The 20,846-nt window shown below is 41.1% G+C and overlaps 1 protein-coding gene across 1 annotated transcript in view; it reads left to right on the forward strand.

Moving 5' to 3' along the window:
• SLC28A3 (solute carrier family 28 member 3) overlaps positions 1–20,846 on the forward strand; it is a 77,967-nt gene that overhangs the window by 40,071 nt on the left and 17,050 nt on the right. Inside the window, exons 8-14 of the mRNA XM_063454990.1 lie at positions 1,749–1,826; positions 3,586–3,666; positions 5,093–5,173; positions 10,978–11,103; positions 12,776–12,906; positions 16,142–16,310; positions 17,548–17,745. Coding sequence (XP_063311060.1) covers positions 1,749–1,826; positions 3,586–3,666; positions 5,093–5,173; positions 10,978–11,103; positions 12,776–12,906; positions 16,142–16,310; positions 17,548–17,745 — 864 coding nt within the window. The remainder of the gene's footprint in view (positions 1–1,748; positions 1,827–3,585; positions 3,667–5,092; positions 5,174–10,977; positions 11,104–12,775; positions 12,907–16,141; positions 16,311–17,547; positions 17,746–20,846) is intronic.

The following is a 20,846-nucleotide window of genomic DNA, read 5'->3' on the forward strand; positions in this document are numbered from 1 at the left end:
ACCACAGTGTTTTATTAGTCTCTTTTTTTTATTATAAAAGTAGATAAACATGTATCCTCCATACTAAGAGGCCAATTTAATGATACTATATAATACCAGTTGTTACTTGTGTGACTAATGAATAACACATCCTCCAATGTCTTATCTTTCAGATAAATAATAAAAAAAAAAATACATAAGGATTTGTTAAAGGGAAATTCTTTGTCCAAAAATGCATTTTTAATGCATACCGTAATTAATTATTGCAAAATAGATGCATTTGCTAAGATTTGCGCAAAAAAATCTTAAAAACGTACCATTTATTAGCTGCAGAAATGGCATCTGCAGCTAATGAAGATCCGGCCCATTTTTGCTTAGCACTTACTTCCTTGTTAGTGATTGTAAATTGTACAATCAAATGCTTCTTAAAGAGACGGATGAAATATACATTTTGTGACCAAAGTTTCTAATAGAGGTGGATAGTTTTATTGCGATTAAGGTGTTTGTATGAAAAAGAATCATACCTAAGGGCTGTGTAAGTTTAAGTGCCATTTTAAGCTTGCATTTTCTTCTATTAAAATGATGACTTGCTATATAAAGCTATTGCAAACTAAAACTCTTATCAGGTTCATCCAAACACTATATGAGTTTCATTGGAGTTATATTCCCACCCGATTGGAGTTAACTCCCCCCTACCTCAGAATCTCCCTGAGAATTATTCTTGTACTAAATTTGATGACACTGCATCAGAGTAGCTTGTGTTTATTTCCTCTGAACGCTGCATCGTGTCTCAGCAGAAGCTTTGACACTGTCAAGATTATCCACTAAAATCTAAGTGCCCTCTTTCCGAATGTGTAAAACCATTTGTTGCAATTTGGGACATGTAGACTGCAAAATCTGGACATTGTTCATAGTATATAACAATTTCCAAACGAGCCTGAATTTGGTCCCAATTTTGAAAGGACAATATGGCTAATATCAGCCCATTTAAAAAAAAATCCAAACTATTTGAAAATAGTTAGAAAACCCGAGGCGGTGTGAGCGTTAATCATCTTGTGGTTAGCCAACTCTTGCAAGCCAGTCGCCACATTAAAATGTAAAAAAAAACTAATTAAAAAAGGCTATAGGGGTTAATATTAGTAAAAGGGAGCTTGTAAACCTGCCATGTTACTGATGATTTCATATAAGTAAATAGGCAGAGGATGCAGGTGGAAAATAAGGGGGGACCTTGCACAGGACCCCATGTCCACATCAGTGCGTATGATGTGGTCAAATTGATCCAATAGTTAATGAAATCTGTCACCCTGTGGCTTTGTTTCAATTTGCTCTAAAGTTGGCTTATTAAAGGCATAATAAGCACAATGACCAATTTGGTGATTTGAAGTGGTTATGTTGCTTGTAGTTTGTGTGTGCAGCATTTCAGTAAAAATCACTGCACATGCAGAGATATTTGATGGTGCTGACAGTAAACTCCATCCCCAGCAGCATCATAAGAAAGTCATAAGCCAGAGGGGAACAAGACTAAATGTAAATTCTTTACAAGGAGTTTCATTCATTGGTTCTGAGAATTCTAGATCTCAGAAAAAGACTCACAGGAGGTTGGGCACCTAGTGGAAACCCAGCTAAGATGGCAAACTATTGCAAAATGGTACTCCTGGCAACATGGTACAGTGCGATGTAGTGGTTGCTCAACATAAGTAATCCTTTAGCCCTTTGTAATATTTCCGAGTATATATAATTTTAAACATTATACATTCTGCTTCTTTCAGACATTTCTGGAATATAGTGATACTGGAGCCAAGTTTGTGTTTGGAGACAAATACATTGATCACTTTTTCGCTTTTAAGGTAAGAATATATAAACAATCAATTCTTCCCTACTGATGTAGAAAAAGCAGCTTTTGGACATTGTGTCCAGTAAACTTCATGCCCAATATACACTGATCGGCCACAACATTAAACCACTGAATTTCATGTGTTGGAAGCAGGAAAAATGGGCAAGCGAAAAGATCTGAGTGACTTTGGCAAGGCCAGATAGGGATGGCTAGACGACTTGGTCAAGGCATCTCCAAAACAGCAAGTCTTGTGGGGTGTCCCAGGTATGCAGTGGTTAGTACCTAGCAAAAGTGGTCCAGGGAAGAATGACAGACGAACCAGCACAAGGGTCATGGGCGCCCAAGGTTCATTGATGCACATGGGGAACAAAGGCAAGCCCATCTGGAAGAATGTTGCCTTATCTGATTAATCACATTGTCTTTTAGTTTAGGTGGATGGTTGGTTGGGTGTGTGTGTGTCATTTACCTGGGGAAGAGATGGCAGCAGGATGGACTATGGGAAGAAGGCAATAATGTTCACTGATGGCAGAGCCTTTTTCAACACGATAATGCACCCTGCAAAACTGTTCAAAAATGGTTTAAGGAACATGACAAAGAGTTCAAAGTGTTTTTTTGGCCTACACATTCCCCAGATCTCAATCTGAGCATCTGTGTGATGTTCTGGAACAACAGATCCGATCCATGGTGACTCCACCATGCAACTTTTAGGACTGTCTTGGTGCCAGATACCAAAGAACACAATCAGAGGTCTTGTGGAGTACATGTCTCAACACATCAGAGCTGTTTTAGAAGCAAAAGGGGCTCCTGCACGACATTAGGCAGGTGGTTTTCATGTTGTGACTGATCAGTTTTTTGAACCCTATCACTGGTTTTCCTATAGATTAGAGTAGTAGGATTTTTGTTAAACAAATGCAAAAAATGAAACAGAATTGTAAACCTCTAGCTAACAGATTTTTTCCAGTTCAGTCATTCTGGCCATACATTTGAAATTTACTTTCAGGGTTATTTACTGAAGTGAGAATTCAAAGTGAATGTCAAATTGAAGGTCAAAAAAGCTTAACTTAAAAAAATCTCAGCTATGCATTCAGTTCAGCGACTCTAGCCTTAATTGTAATTACATCTGCAATTTGTACCATTGTATTTGCTGGTTTCTATAAAAAATGTGGTTTCTATTAAAAATTGTGATAGGCCCATAGAAGCACTTGCAAATGCACTTTTTTTTTATTAAGAACCACTATATTAGAAATACAAAGTTATATTCCTAGCACTATAGTGTCCCTCTGCCCCGTCCCCCTTTGCAGTAATGAAAGGGTTTAAGATCCTTTAATTCACTTATCTGTTTCCAGCGCATATGTCCCTCAGCACTAGCTCTGTCTCCGCCTCCCCTGACATCAGTGGGAACCTAATGCACATGAATGGTGAGCATCGCACACACATTAGGCCTTCCCCATAGGAAAGCATGGATTCAATGCTTTCCTCTGGGGATTATGAAGAGTCTAGACATCCTCATGCAAACCATGAGGAAATCCAGCATCATTTCACAGAGTTCAACTTTGATAGACAGCCACTAGAGGGAGTATTAACCATTTAATGTAGACATTGCAGTTTCTCTGGTACTGTTGTTTCACAGTGCAGGGTTAAGGAGACAAGGACACTGCACACAGACCACTTAAATGAGTGAAGGGGTCTGGGTGCCTGTAGTGTCCCTTTAAAGATTTTGGATAAGACAAAATGCAGCTAAATTCGCTCTCTTTTCTCTTCATATGCCATAGGTTCTTCCTATTGTGATTTTCTTCAGCACTGTTATGTCCATGCTTTATTATATTGGATTTATGCAGTGGCTCATTAAAAAGGTAGGTAGTCACTTATCTGTTTTATGTATACTGAATTCACAATAAAATATGTTTACAGTACACCACATCGCATTTTCGTATAATTGCTTTTTAAAACATGTGTCGAGACATAACATGCAAACATGGAAACACTTACTTATAAACACATAAATATTCCAGAAAAGTATTTTCATCAGTACATAACATGTAAAGACTGGGGTAATTAACTGATTGTGATATGAATGTAATGGATGCTAAATTATTTCACCATTGTACAATATAATTTATATAAAAAGTTTGGATGTGTATGTTTTGTTTTAACATTTGCAGTTTATGATGGGCATGCACAAACTAGCTGCAACTGAAAAAAAAAGCCTTAGAAATTAATGTTTTACAAAAAAAATAAAAAATCTAATTTTCGATATTTAGACTTTAACAGTGAAGAGACTAGATAACATACCCTCCATGTGTCTCTATTTATGGTCCAAATCCCTCTGTCCCTCGTGCCTAATGGCCCTCTTCCTGGAAACTGTATTGTGAAATTATTCTGCATACATAAGACACATTGTTCTTGGTCTAAATTACATTTTAGTTGCATACATTGTTATCAGTAAGCAAACTTGTGCACAAAATATTTTCTGCTGGTATGAACAAATCAAATTCCTTTTAATCTACAATAAAAAAAACAAAGAAAAACGTTACTTGCGCACTATTCCAAATCCCTGTGCATATTTATAGAAATGGAGGTTTTTAGTTTCACTCCAATGGCCATTAGATGTAAGCCCACCTGCCAAGGCAAACCTCTTAGGTGGGTTGTAACATGGCTGTGTGATGCAAAAATAAAAAAATACATACATACAAAAATAAGTACTGTGCTCAGACTCCCACTACTCCTGGGCGGCAGCAATGACCATAGTACACATCAGCCTAAATACTGACAATTAAAAAAAAAAAAAAGGCGTGGCAGGTGGGCATACATCTTTTCTTCCAGCCTCTCTCCCTCCCTGAGTTAAGCCCTTCTGCCTTCCTAACCAATTAATTGCACTTTATTTTTCTTTTCTTTTCCCACTATCCAAATTTCCTTCCCCACTCCCTCTCCCCCTCCTCTTGCTGGCTCAGAGGTTGCATTCTCTATGACCTCAAAACCATCCATTCACATGGTTCTCTTTGAAAAGCACTCAAGGCCCTAGCTGACATCAGTTTGAATTGTTAAAGGCGGTGCAGGGAGTAAAAATATTAAGTTTACTGCAAAATGTAGGGTGGACAAACACATTGTTCCCAATATGGCATTTTACGTAGAAAAATGCTACCCCTCTACCCCACAAAAAAGAGTTGGAGTAACCCTCCAATATTAAGATTTTGAATATATATAATCCAATAAACTGGTATATTTCATTGTAGTTGTTGTGTTCCAATAAAACTTTTTTTTCTTTTTTTTTTTCTAAAGGTTGGGTGGATAATGCAAATTACAATGTCAACAACGCCAACAGAGTCACTGGTTGCAGCTGGAAATATATTTGTAGGGCAGGTATGAGACACTGTAAATATTGATTCACTTTGGAAGACTGGTATGAGATATACAGTATCTCACAAAAGTGAGTACACCCCTCACATTTTTGTAAATATTTTATTGAATCTTTTCATGTGACAACACTGAAGAAATGACACTCTACTACAACGTAAAGTAGTAAGTGTACAGCCTGTATAACAGTGTAAATTTGCTGTCCCCGTAAAATAACTCAACACACAGCCATTCATGTCTAAACCGTTGGCAACAAAAGTGAGTACACACCTAAGTGAAAATGTTCAAATTGGTCCCAATTAGCCATTTTCCCTCCCCGTTGTCATGTGACTCATTAGTGTTACAAGGTCTCAGGTGTGAATGGGGAGCCGGTGTGTTCAATTTGGTGTTATCGCTCTCAAACTCTCTCATACTGGTTACTGGATGTTCAACATGGCACCTCATGGCAAAGAACTCTCTGAGGATCTGAAAAAACAGAATTGTTGCTCTACTTAAAGATGGCCTAGGCTATAAGAAGATTACCAAGAAACTGAGCTGCAGCACAGTGGGCAAGACCATACAGCGGTTTCACAGAACAGGAACCTGTTCTGTGAAACCGCTGTATGGTCTTGCCCACTGTGCTGCAGCTCAGTTTCTTGGTAATCTTCTTATAGCCTAGGCCATCTTTAAGTAGAGCAACAATTCTGTTTTTTCAGATCCTCAGAGAGTTCTTTGCCATGAGGTGCCATGTTGAACATCCAGTAACCAGTATGAGAGAGTTTGAGAGCGATAACACCAAATTGAACACACCGGCTCCCCATTCACACCTGAGACCTTGTAACACTAATGAGTCACATGACAACGGGGAGGGAAAATGGCTAATTGGGACCAATTTGAACATTTTCACTTAGGTGTGTACTCACTTTTGTTGCCAACGGTTTAGACATGAATGGTAGTAGATCTGTAATCTCCCCATCAGCCCATGAAAGTACACAGCAAAATTGGCACTTTGATCTCCTTTGCCAGCCTTGGCCAATGGCCATTGTGGCATGTGTCCTGTTTGCCCTATGGCAAGTCTGGGCCTGCATGTGCTAAAACACTTACGGGAATAGTATATGCTAGATAGGTGACAGGTCTCAACAAGAGAGTCAAAGAGGTTTGTGTAGATTCCCCATATGCCATGTGGGTATACAGTATCTCACAAAAGTTAGTACACCCCTAACATTTTGTAAATATTTTATTATATCTTTTCATGTGACAACACTGAAAAAATGACACTCTGCTAAAATATAAAGTAGTAAGTGTACAGCCTGTATAACATTGTAAATTTGCTGTCTTCTCAAAATAACTCAACACTCAGCCATTAATGTCTAAACCTTGGCAACAAAAGTGAGTACACCCCTAAGGAAATGTCCAAATTGGGCCCAAAGTGTCAATATTTTGGGTGGCCACCATTATTTTCCAGCTCTGCCTTAACCCTCATGGCTGTGGGGTTCACCAGAGCTTCCACTCATCCATGATGACATCACAGAGCTGGTGGATGTTAGAGACCTCTTGCTCCCACCATGGTTCCCTCAATGAACTGTTGAGCCTGTTAGTGTTCAGACCAGGGCCGTCTTTAGCAAACGGGGCAGCTGCCCCAGGCCCAGTTGCTCCTGGGGGGCCCCAGAGCAGTTGCCCCGCGGGCCCCGCGGGCCCCGCGATTTGAGCAGCCCCCATGTACCCTGTGGTGCGGCTGCACAGAGCCGCACCGGCCCACCAACTAAGGAGGCCCCCCGGGTGGCCCATGCACTAAGGGCCACCCGGTAATCATGTGTGAGCAGGGGTCGGTCGGGCGCTGTGACACTTAAACAGCGCGACCGGACCCCTTCCTGTACCGGCTGGGAGGAAGTGAGTGCCGCGCGTCACTTCCTCCCACCGGAGATAATAGCCGCGTGGGAGGAGAAAGGCAGGAGGAGGGGAGTTCCAGAGGAGAACTCCCATCTGCCTCAGCCTGCCACTGGACCCCAGGGAAACCACCCTCCAGGAAAAGGTAAGAACCTGGAGGGTGGCTAAATGTGTGTGTGTCAGTAGTATGTCTGTGTATGTCGGTATGTCTGTGTATGTCAATATGTCTGTGTGTGTGTGTGTCAGTATGTCTGTGTCTGTGTATGTCAGTATGTCTGTGTGTGTGTGTGTGTGTGTGTGTGTGTCAGTATGTCTGTGTGTATGTCAGTGTCAGTGTGTCAGTATGTGTGTGTGTGTGTCAGTATGTCTGTGTGTGTGTGTCAGTATGTCTGTGTGTGTGTCAGTATGTCTGTGTGTGTATGTCAGTGTCGGTGTGTCAGTATGTGTGTGTATGTCAATATGTCTGTGTGTGTGTCAGTATGTCTGTGTGTGTGTGTGTCTGTGTGTGTGTGTGTGTGTCAGTATGCCTATGTGTGTGTGTGTCAGTATGTTTATGTGTGTGTATGTCAGTATGTTTGTGTGTGTATGTCAGTATGTCTGTGTGTGTGTGTGTGTCAGTATGTCTGTGTTTGTGTGTGTGTCAGCATGCCTGTCGGTGTGTATGTTAGTATGCCTGTGTGAGTCAGTATGTCTGTGTGTGTGTCAGAATGTGTGTGTGTGTCAATACATCTGTCATTGTAGGTGTCTGTGTGTGTTTCAGTATATCTGTCAGTGTATGTGTCTGTGTGTGTTTGTATGTATGTATGTGTGTGTCAGTATGTCTGAATGTATATAAGTATATATTTGTGTCAGTGTATGTGTGTCAGTATGTATCTGCGAATGTTTTAATATATCTGTCTGTGTGTGTATGTGTCAGAAGGTCTGTCAGTGTGATTGGGGGTTGGGCGTAATTGGGGGGGGGGGAGAGGAAGGGGCAGGGCCTAGGGGGCCCAAGAAAATGCTTTGCCCAGGGTCCTATTCATATTATAGATGGCCCTGGTTCAGACCATACACTGCACACTGCATCAAATTGGTCTACATGGCTGTCATCCCAGAAGAAACCCTCTTTTAAAGATTATACACAAGAAAACCTGCAAACAGTTTGCTGAAGACAAGCAGACTAAGGACCATTGATTACTTGTCCTGTGGTCCAATGAGACCAAGATAAACTTATTTGGTTCAGATGGTGTCAAGTGTGTGTGGTGGCAACCAGGTGAGGAGTACAAAGTATGTCTTGCCTACAGTCAAGCATGGTGGTGGGAGTGTCATGGTGGGCCTGCATGAGTGCTGCCGGAACTGGGGAGTGTCAGGATCGGGACAGGGATCCAACACGCAAAGTACAAACAGGAGGTAGGTACGTATACCGGACCTTAGAATGGCCGGACTAACGTAAGGAGTAAGCAAAGAATGGTCTAGAGACAAGCCGAGGTCGAGGGAACGAGAGAGCAGATAAGCGAGAGACAAGCCGAGTCAAAGGGTAATAGAAGTAAGCAGGGTAGAACAAACAAGCCGGGTCAAAACCAAAGAGACAAATAGATAACAAGAGCACTGAGTGACTAGACAAGCTAGAACCACGACAGGGCAATGAACAAATGCATAAAGCCCTACTTTATACCCTGGTTCTAGATAGGTAATCACACCCCCGACGAGTCCTGATTCGTGGTCGGGACTTGATTGACAGGTCGGAACGGATTGTCGTCATGACGTCGGCTACTGAGCGCCGCGTCATAAAAGGAAGCGGGTCCCTCGCCGCCGGCGTGTAAACGGCCGAGAGAACTGTGAGGAACGAGTGAGTCAACCCCTCTGAGAGGATGAACGTCTAAGTGTCTCACCTCCTCTGAGGTAGAGACAACAGGTACCCTGACAGGGAGCTACAGTTCATTGAGGGAACCATGGTGGGAGCAAGAGGTCTCTAACATCCACCAGCTCTGTGATGTCATCATGGATGAGTGGAAGCTCTGGTGAACCCCACAGCCATGAGGGTTAAGGCAGAGCTGGAAAATAATGGTGGCCACCCAAAATATTGACACTTTGGGCCCAATTTGGACATTTCCTTAGGGGTGTACTCACTTTTGTTGCCAAGGTTTAGACATTAATGGCTGAGTGTTGAGTTATTTTGAGAAGACAGCAAATTTACAATGTTATACAGGCTGTACACTTACTACTTTATATTTTAGCAGAGTGTCATTTTTTCAGTGTTGTCACATGAAAAGATATAATAAAATATTTACAAAATGTTAGGGGTGTACTAACTTTTGTGAGATACTGTATACCCACATGGCATATGGGGAATCTACACAAACCTCTTTGACTCTCTTGTTGAGACCTGTCACCTATCTAGCATATACTATTCCCGTAAGTGTTTTAGCACATGCAGGCCCAGACTTGCCATAGGGCAAACAGGACACATGCCACAATGGCCATTGGCCAAGGCTGGCAAAGGAGATCAAAGTGCCAATTTTGCTGTGTACTTTCATGGGCTGATGGGGAGATTACAGATCTACTTCTACAGCCCACTGGCACTTCAAAGCAGAGAGGAGACATAAAGAGTTCCAAGGGGCTCTAGCCAGGAGCTTCATCGGCTTATGAATATTTCTCTCAAAGCATTGCCAAGGCTAACATGACAATGCTTCAACAGCATCGAACCACCAGGTCTTACAATGTCACAGCTCATTGGTCAAAGGTCAAAAGGGAGGAGAGATACAAAGTTTATATTTTTATTTTTTTCAAACACACACTACACACTCTGCTCCCCTACACATGCTATCCCCATCACAAACACTGCACCCCTACACACACTAGATCCCCTATAGATACTACATCTCTTATACACACACTTCATTCCAGACACACACTACATCCCTTATAAACACTCTGTATCCCCTAAGCACACAATAGATCCACTGTACACTCTTTGTATCCACTACACACATAACAGATCCCCGACAGGCACACACTCCACCACCTAAAAACACATACTTCATTCCTGACATACACACTCTGGTTCCCCTATGCACACCCTAGATACCCTGTATGCAAACACACACACTACATTTACTAAATATCAACTATCTACAGCCCCTACACACACTACCTCACCTATACACACATACACTATAGCCCCATTGTACACACGTTACATACCCTATACACACATACGCTCTCACTCTGCAGCCCCTAGCCACACATTTACACCACAAACACAACACAACTGAAAGAAATCCTTTTAAACAAAACACTCACACACAAATCCCACAAGCGACATCCAAACACATGCACCGTACACTTTCCTTTCTCCACTTATGGAGATGCTAGACACAAGTCACACGCAAACACAACGCAAGTGTGTCATTAAATTTGCTTGCACTGTGGAGATCAAATACAGGGCTTTTTTCTCGTGCCGAGAGCTCTATAGTGGGGCTCTGAACCAACATGCTCACTTTAAGGAGGAGCATGCTTGTCATTGGTGATGACATAACAAACCCCCTAACAAGCCTCGTCACCTTCTCAATGGGCTGTGATTAAAAAAATGCCTGTGACAATTTTATTCCTAGTATGGCCCTGAGCATGTGTATTTTTCAGTGATACTCACTCAGGGTCTTATTCACAATCTCTGACTTGCAGTGAATTGAAAACTGAATTACAAAATGTAAACAACAATAGCAGATCAGAAAATTATCCAACTCAGTTATGGTCACATGATGGCTATTTTGCAATTCACAGCAATTTGGAATTTAGTAAATAAACCCCAAATGTTTAAATCACACAGTACTCAAACCAGTCATTGCAGAATACTTCCCTTTCTCCTCTCTCTCTCCATGTCCCCATGAGCCATATTACAGTTGCATTGATATAATTTTGATAAATTTGTGTTGTTGCTTTTTAATTTAATCTTTTTATTTCAGACCGAATCTCCTCTTTTGATACGTCCATACTTAAAAGATTTAACAAAATCTGAAATTCATGCTGTTATGACAGCAGGCTTCGCAACAATTGCGGGAAGTGTTCTGGGAGCATATATTTCATTTGGAGTAAGTAAGCATTGTGCATTTTACCTAAGAATAAGCTCTGAAACATTGTTCTCTGTTATGGTTTTATACAACACAAAGAAGCTTACAGAAAGCATTTTATATACATAAAAAGGAAAAGAAAGTGAAAAGAAACTAGTGTTGTTATTGAAGGGAACATTCCACCATTTTGTTAATTAATTTTCAGGTGATGCATTTAAAAATAGAATAAAATAGATACACAGATAGATTTACATGCAAGCAGCAAAGGGCTCCTCAAACCAGGAAGAGACCCAAACAAGCAGCAGCCTCTCATTCTGATCTATTGGATCTGATCTTATCTCATAGACAGGAGTTTTTTGGATTTGTAGCTCAGCTGGGTGATGAGGAAAGGCTGTATAAGTTGTTCGATAGACTTGGAATTCAGTAGAAACTTGAAAATGCAGTGTCCTTTTGAATTTTTGAATTTCCAATCAAGCTTCACCTGAATTCAGAATCAACCAAATGGTGCACTAGTGGGGCCATTTTAGTTGATTCAGAATTCGGAATTAGTTCTGCGATGGCTGATGTTTGTAGCCATTGCCACTTAACTCTCAAACTGTAAATTAGTGATTTCCAAATAAATGTTTTTTTGGTTAAATGTTTACTATAGGCACCTTTTTAAATTATTTTCAGAGCTTCCCCTGCAAGTTTCTGATTGATCAAACATTTTTAAATAGAACTAAAAGTTTGATTCAAACTGAACAATTTTCGACTGAAAATTCTCAGAACTGTAAAAAATGTGACCTGTCAGTTTCTGATGATGGGAATGTTACCTGTTTCATTCCAATGGCTATTTGAATATAAGCTCACCTGTCACGTGCTACATTACATTGCTGCTAGCCACCCCATGTTTGCTCTATTAAGAGTTTATAAGTATGTATGGGCAGCACCCCTTCCTGTCTCAACAGAGAATTTGCCTTCTAGCTGATATCAGCAAGGTGATTTGCATGTGTTATAGCCCTATTTAAGGTTAATATGTATGTAGGTGTTTATAAAACACCCCTTCATCTCTCATTATAGAAGTTTACCTTTGTCTGATACCAGCAAAGTGTATTGTATGTGTAAAAGCCCTATAAAGGGTTAAATGTGAAAGGGTTTATAAAATACCCTTTCCTGACTTATTGGATATTCTTGGCTGATAGCAGGGCTCAAGGACTCACCTTTTGAGTCTTGCCTTGACGTGGCAGATGATCTTATATTCAAATGGCCATTGGAATGAAACTAAAGAGCCTCTATTTTGTTTAAATGTACATAGGGATTTAGGCCAGAGCGCAGGTAACGTTCTCTTTGTTTTTACTATGTATTTTGAGCTGTTAGATACTAAGCCACTGCTGCTGTAAGCACAGTGCTTTATTTTGTTTGTATCTGATAATGGGAATCTCTGAATATGTTGATACAAACTAAAGCTGTTATCAGCGTATCCACAGTCTTATTCACAGTGAATGGCTCTGGTACTAGGGTTTGTATGTAAGCAGCCATAGCTTGGGCCCTCTTAATGTTTTAGACAACAAGGATAAGTTATGATGACTGGACTGTTCCTTTAATTGGTGACATTGTCATCTTAGCAGAACGCAAAATATTATTTTAAAACAATCTCTAGTGTGTTTAAAAAATAATTGATTCTCAAGCTGTATTTTTTATTTTGGTATTTCAGGTGTCCTCTTCCCACTTGTTAACTGCTTCGGTGATGTCTGCTCCGGCAGCATTGGCTGTTTCCAAACTTTTTTGGCCAGAAACAGAACCTGTAAAAGTTAATATGAAAAATGGACTTGCATTGGAAAAAGGGTAAGTAGAATCATATGATCATCGTATTATTTGAAAATTAATAATACCAAGTAATGATTTATGGGAAAAAGTCGTCTTTGAAAAAGATATTCTGAACTCCAGAACCCCTACAATGTCTCATCTTTGTTCCCAGTCAGCACAGCGGGAACACAATAAAACAATGCACTGCATAAGTAATCTCAGGGCAATCAGCCCAAACTCAGAGAGCTTTGACAGTATTCTGAGCTTGGTCTGCCCCTAATGGGGCTAGCCAGACAGGGTATCTATCTCTATTAGGCTGCTATACACGGGGCAAAGCATTGGATTGGCTAAAATCGGCATAGGGCTGGGTCAAATGCTGTTTTGGCCAATCAGAACCTACTCTTGAATCAATGCATCTCTATGAGGAAAATCCAGTGTCTCCATGCAGAGTGTGGGGATGCTGAAAGGCAGGGCTGCTGTTGCCATTTTAATTATTAGGGTAGGATAACCGGGTAAATATAAATAACCTTATATAAAGATGGAGGGAAAAATCACACAGGTACTTCTTGCTTCTGTGTCTTTATTGTAACTAGCTCAGCTTCTGCTTCCTGTTTAACCCCTTAAGACCGCAGGACGTTCTATGCCGTCCTTATTTTGGTGGCTCTAAACGCCCCAGGACGGCATAGAACATCCTGCGATCTTATGTACTTACCCAGTCGCCGGCGATCCCACGCCGGCGATCGCGGTATGGGGGAATTACCTGGGAGCCCAGGGAGTCCCCCTCTGTCCTCTTCGACCCCCCAGGGCCATGTGATCGCGAGGTCCTTGCGAGGACCTCGCGATCACATTTACGGCATAGCCGTCCAAGGCAGTGCCAGCAGGGGGAGTGCCTGTAATGACAGGTACTCCCCCTGCTGCCTGAAAATAAAATAAAACATGTTAAATAAGTGTAAAATTAAATAATATATACTTAGATCATATATATATTTATTATATATATGATCTAAGTATATATATATACACATATACACATATACACATAAATATACATACACTGTCTACGTGTATTTTAATATTAATATATACATAATTATATATATATATATATATATATTAATATCAAAATACACGTACAATGATATTGATTAAATATATATATATAATTTTCATTATATATATTTATATATAATAAAAAATAAATAAATATATAAATATGTTAAAAAATAAAATTAAAAAATAATAAAAAATAAATAGATAAAAAATATATAAACATGCGTCATTTCGTTCTAACTGTATTTTAAAATTAATATATATATATATTGATATCAAAATACATGTAGAACGAAATAATATATATATATCTATATACATAAGTATATACGTATATCACTATATATATATATACCTATATATAAATAAAAATAATAAAAACAATTATATACATATATATACATATATATATATATATATATATATATAATAATTCTACGTATATATTTATGTAATAATTTTACATAATTAGGTCATTTTATTAATTAAAATTTGCAGGACCTACCTGACAACCCAGGCCGAAAGTTCAGGGAATTACATTTTCTAGCACTATATTTAACCCTGTAACTTTCCAAGACACCATAAAACCTGTACATGGGGGGTACTGTTTTACTCGGAAGACTTCGCTGAATACAAATATTAGTGTTTCAAAACAGTAAAATATATTACAACGACGATATCGTCAGTGACAGTGAAATTTTTTGCGTTTTTCACACACAAATGGCACTTACACTGACGATATAATTGTTGTGATACGTTTTACTGTTTTGAAACACTAATATTTGTGTTCAGCGAAGTCTCCTGAGTATAACAGTACCCCTCATTTACAGGTTTTATGGTGTTTTCAAAAGTTACAAAGTCAAATATAAGGCTTGCATTTCAGTTTTTTCACATTAAAATTCGCCAGGTTGCCTTTGAGACCGTATGGTAGCCCAGGAATGAAAATGATCCCCATGATGGCATACCATTTGCAACAGTAGACAACCCAGGGTATTGCAAATAGGGTATGTTCAGTTTTTTTAGTAGCCACTTAGTCACAAACACTGGCCAAAATTTGCATTCAAATTAGTTTTTTGCATTTTCAAATATTAACACTAACTTTGGCCAGTGTTTGTGACCAAGTGGCTACTAAAAAATACTGGACATACTCCATTTTCAATACTTTGGGTTGTCTACTTTTGCAAATGGTATGCCATCATGGGGGTAATTCTTATTCCTGGGCTACCATATGGTCTCAAAGGCAACATAACCAATCTGGCGAATTTCAATGTGAAAAAACTGAAATATGTAACACGCTATATTTGACCCTGTAACTTCCCAAAACACCATAAAACCTGTACATAGGGGTTACTGTTTCACACGTGAGACATCGCTGAATACAAATATGTGTATTGTATTGCAGTAAAAGCAAACAGTATTTTGACATTCCCAGTTAAAATGTCACGTAGAACTAAAACAATTTAAAAAATTCTTATTTTCTCCCATTTTTGTATATTGGTTTCATATTAAATTATGTTCCATGCCTAAATATTTGATGTTAAACGAAAGCCCTGTTTCCCCTGAATAAAATTATATATAACAAGTGTGGGTGCATTTAATATGAAAGAGGTGAATTACGGTTGGACAGACATATAGCGCAAATGCCAGGTTTTGTTTACGTTTTTTTTGGATCACAACTTGTACATTTGGCTGCGGTCTTAAGGGGTTGAGGGAAAGGAAGGAGTAACAACAAACTTTATTTACACTCCTTTTAACCATACAATGTATAACAGGTTACATCACTATGAGAGCACTTTTAGTTTATATCTCAACAGCTGCTTACTGTGCAGCCCTGAGCTAGGAAGCCCCTCCAGTGGCCATCTAAGGAGTGTCCACTTGGAGGTGTCCCTGGGGGCAATGTAAACACAGCCTTTTCCCTGAAAAGGCAGTGCTTACATTAAAATGCCTGAAGGGAGCTATTATACTCACCAGAACAAATAGCTGTAGTTGTTCTGGTGACTATAGTGTCCCTTTAAAGAAACTGAACTGGAAAAATTCTCAACCTCCTCTATAGTCACAGCCTGCCAATTGTAACCTATATTTTGCCATTCAGATATCAGCTTGCTACAGTTTGGATTTTAGTGAATAGAATCCTTAAAGTGAACCAGCTTTTTTAAGTTTTCCAGACAACTATATAATGCATATGTACATGGCCTGAATTAATATATTTCCTTATTTCATCCAGGGATGCTAGAAACATTTTAGAAGCTGCAAGTCAAGGTGCTTCTGCCTCTATTCCTTTGGTGGCAAACATAGCAGTAAATTTGATGGCCTTCCTTTCACTATTGGCTTTCTGCAATTCTGTCCTCTCCTGGCTGGGAAATATGTTTGACTATCCACAGCTGAGCTTTGAGGTATGATTATTCGTGTTCACCTCTTAACTCACTGAAAGAAAAGATAGTAATGATGCCGATATACAAGCTTTCCTTCATCATACTAATTAAATGTTGTTAACAGGCAATCATGCAATTCCTGTCCTTAATTTCTATAAATACACACTAATTGGGCTATATTCCATTACAGCACAAACGGTTACAAAAGTACAACTTCCATAATTACATAAACGCACTAGGAGCATTTATAGTTGACATTTAGAAATGGCACGGTAGCTGCATTGCTTCAATTATTTTAGCTCCTAAACTATACTTTTAGATGGGGCTATTCACTAAACTGTGAGTTGTAGCAGATTTAACAAATTATGGCTAAATAACCACATTTTAATAATTATATAGTTACAACTTGGTTATCAAAGCTTGAATGTTGCAGTTTAATGTATAGTAAGTAAATCCATGATTGAATAACTTCAGACTGATTTGATGTCTAAATACATTTTGTCACATTAATCTCAAGCAGTCCAATTACTGAGAGCTATATTTTAAACCACGTCTGTGCTTTGTTAGGACAATCCAAATATATACTATGGCCTATAGCCCAACTCAATCAGACACTAAAACCACCTTATTGAGATGAAGCTGTAACAGTGCCTACAGTGTCCCTTTAATTTTTCAAGGAAAAAAACAGGCTCTATTTTGGTGAATAGTGCTAAATATTGAATGATCACCATGGAAACCAATAGACTGTCTATTTGAGCCAAGATAGCACCTGTTTTACCTTGACAAATCACCAGCACCACTCTTCAGTTCTTTAAGGTAATTCTGTTTTACCTTCCTGCTATCCTCTGTCTTATACGGTCATTACACTATTCCCTTTTCAATGCAGTTCCATTCACAAATGCCTGCACCCAAGAGGACTTTCTCTTAGATGCTCTGAGTGCACCATGTGTGGGATCCATCCCTTGCCCCCAATCATATGTGCCCACTCTATACTATATAGAAAGTTGACTTGTGCAAACATTAAACCTGCTCAAATCATTTTTGCACAAGTCTAATTTATATGATAGACTATATTTTATAGTCCTCCTATAAAAAGTCATGCTCTTTTTGTATAAGGGATAATTTTGTACTTCTCAGAAAGCTTTCAAACTATTTAAAAGGGATCTCACTGACCGATTTTGTACCTCAAGGCATTTTACATAATTCATACTTCCTATTTAAAGGAATTTGGTAATCATAGATTTTTTTTTTTCACTAGGTAATCTGTTCTTATGTCTTCATGCCATTTTCTTTCATGATGGGAGTGGACTGGGAAGACAGTTTCATAGTCGGAAAACTTATCGGTTACAAGACGTTTTTTAATGAGTTTGTTGCTTATGAATACTTAGCTGGACTAATTACAAAGAGAAAACAAGGTGGTGCTCTCTATATAGATGGAATAAAGCAATATATGTCGGTATGTATTAAAATAAACATTAATAATTATGCAATTTTTTTATATATTCTTTTATTTTTGATGTGCAGGAGGGTACAGGGTATCAACAGGCGCCACAATGGCGTATTTCAAGATTCTCAAACGTTATACAGTGGCATGATAATTCGCACAATTTTTATATATTTTTCAAGCTTAACTAAACAGTTATTTCTTCAGAGTGAGATTTAGATAAAAGATGCTCAACGCTTAATACTGCTAGGTCAGCTATGCTAGTATAGGTAAGCTGTATTGACACGATTTGTAGTATAGCAATAGCTGGTTACAAAATAATGCATAAATACTTTATGCTGTGAGTGTTTAGGCTAGGAGGCCTTAGGAACATAGGCTAGTAACATACTAAAGGTACGTAAACATTCTGAGTGCTGTGTGTGACTGTTAAAAGGCATTTTTGGCGCAGCCTAAAGTGTGTACAAAACTGCTGCTCTTGGGGGCGGGGCCGGGCCGCCGAGCTGTATGGCAGCAAAGCACTGAAGCTCCGGGCCTGATCTCCAGAAAAAGGCACTACACTCGCACGCAGACTGCCCTATAATCGGATTTTTTGCCATAATGATATAGAGACTCACTCAAGCTATAACTCGGTACCAGATTATCGCCAACTACGTACTGGGAACACTGCAATGGCCCACTCCGGCCTACACGACATCACCAACCTGGATTAAGATGGCCGCTGAGAGAGAACCAGCAACCGATCATCTGGCCAGATAAGGAAACATACCGGATGTGATGGCCCCCACGGAAGACAGTGCGGGCTTGCGATGCGGCCCCGTTCAGCCCCCCCCGGCCGGCGGGGGTGATCCTGGCCTCCTGGAGGTGGCACGCTCCATGGCGGGATTCGCCGCATGGAGGTTACGCTGCTTTCCAATACAGGCAAGGCAGCCTACGTCTGGCCCGCCTGAATTCTAACTTAGGAACCTACAAGAAGTGGGACATTCTCAGCCTCCGGGGAACACCCGGTAACTATTATGAACGTAACCGCCTCTGCATGCTCGGATGACTTGCCTCACTTGGGGAGGCCTCCCTAGTGAACTGACACCCACGAGACAGATGGGACTTTGGTGACGATGCATGTGGGCGGTGGGGCCTGGCGGGCTGCGGCTGCGGAGCCCAAGGGGACTGCTGGCCTGATGTTGCGGCCCTGGGACTGGGCCATGCCGTGGATGGGGAGCCGTCACCTCTGGGTTTTGTGGTGGGCCTAGAGGTGAATGTCCCCAATGCTGAGAGCCCTGGGGGTCTGGAGTACGGAGGCCTCCGGCAGACCGGTAGCTGAGAGGATAGCCGGCACCAGCCCTTAGTGGCCGGTGAAGGGAGAGACAAATGATGGCCTTCGCCCTGTCCTGCCAGGGATCCTGTGTCGCGGTGGGAGTGCAGGAGACAGCTGGTACACGGACTCTAGGTGGTGGGGGTCCTGTGGGCCGGTAAGTCCCCGAGTGCCCGCTGCGTGTGGGAACTATCGGCGGGAGGCCTGGCGCGGTCCGGGAGGATGATGACAGATGGCGGGCGGCCCTGGGATCTCCCGCGGCTGCGGATGCGGTGGGTCCCCTTGCCCATGTGCTAAGGTAACCCTGTGATAAAGCTTAATCACTCAACTATAATCAAGCCTCTGCAACTGATTATGAAGCAATATGTTATGTTACACAGGCTATGACAAACCCGCCTCTGCGTAGGCGATAAAATGCTTGCACCTTCGTACCCTGATGCTTATGCCCCTGCGTGGGCAACTACCTGCTTTACCACAAATCAGTTTGATATATGCGTTTATATTGTGGAAACAATAAAAATATTTAAAAAAAAAAAAAAAACTGCTGCTCTTTACTGTTGGGTGAGTGCTAGACTATCTGGGATCTTTCTGAGCTCCTTCTGACGTTTTCCTCAAATGCCAGTGTGTATTCAAAGGATTAATAACAGGGGAATAAAAGAAAAAAGGAATGACCGTTATATGACTTATAAGTATTAAAGGCTAAACAAGAAGATTAAGTGAATATCAAACGAACAGTAGCTGTGTGCTTAATACTTCAGGTGGACAAACCTAGGCATGCTGTTTAAAGCAACAAAGTTCCCTGGGGTCCCCCAGGCATGAGTCCTGCTCCAAAGACTGGCATTAACAATGAAAAATTTAAAATAAGATGAAAAAAGAAAAGAGACCTCAAGGTCCTGAGTATTGATGTCATCAGCCGACGCCTTGCGGGGTATAGATGGCGCTTCAGTGTTGTACTCTGTCTGTTTCCCCATGTCAGACAGCCTCTATCCTTGTTGTGGTAGAACTTTTCCATGATGCCCCTGCGCTGGGTGACCACTCCGGCTTTGACCCACAATGTGTGCAGCCACTCAGCTGCTCGATGCGCAGCGTGGGCTGCAGCAGGCACGGTCATGCTGCTCCGATTTCTGCCTGTCAGGTCTGGTGCGGTGCTTGCGTGTCTCCTCTGCGTTCCTCCCGGTGACGGACCACCATCGTCAGGTATGTGGGATGTCCGACTGGTGTGCTTCTGCACCTTTACTTCCCGGATCCCGGAGGCTGTCGCCTTGCTCTTTTTGCCGCTTGCTGGGACTCCGGTTACCTGCTGTCTGCTAAGTTCTCGCTGCTTCCGTCCCACTGGGCGGCACGGTGCATGAGGCGACTGTGCCTTCTATCGTTTGGCTCTGCTTAGGTGAGTATGCTGTCGGCTGTCGGGCACCAACTCTGGGGACAGTAGAGCTTCCAGTTTCTCCCAAAAATATTTGGAAAGCCCTGTCTATTTGGTGCTCCACCTCTGGCTGCTTGCTTAGGATGCTGAGGAAGCACGCTACCCCTGCCATTTTAGGAGCTTCTTCTGCCGAGTTTCCTCTTTGCGTTACCGGTTTGCGGTGTGTCTTTGCCGCGTTGCTCCTGTTGTTCAGGGGGGACCGGAATGACCCACGTCGGTCCACGGGGGGGAGGGGGGGGGGTAGGAGGTATGGGAGCTGTTGGGTCCGTGCTTGCCATTGCTGTTTGGAAGAGCAGGCGCCTCTCCTCAGCGTGGTCTCGGGTAGGCCCCAGCGACTTTTGAGGGTTCCCGAGGGATGTATATCTCATTTTTTCCTTCTTG

The sequence above is a fragment of the Pelobates fuscus genome, chromosome 5 (assembly GCF_036172605.1).
Source record: "Pelobates fuscus isolate aPelFus1 chromosome 5, aPelFus1.pri, whole genome shotgun sequence".
In the NCBI taxonomy this organism is placed as follows: Eukaryota; Metazoa; Chordata; class Amphibia; order Anura; family Pelobatidae; genus Pelobates; species Pelobates fuscus.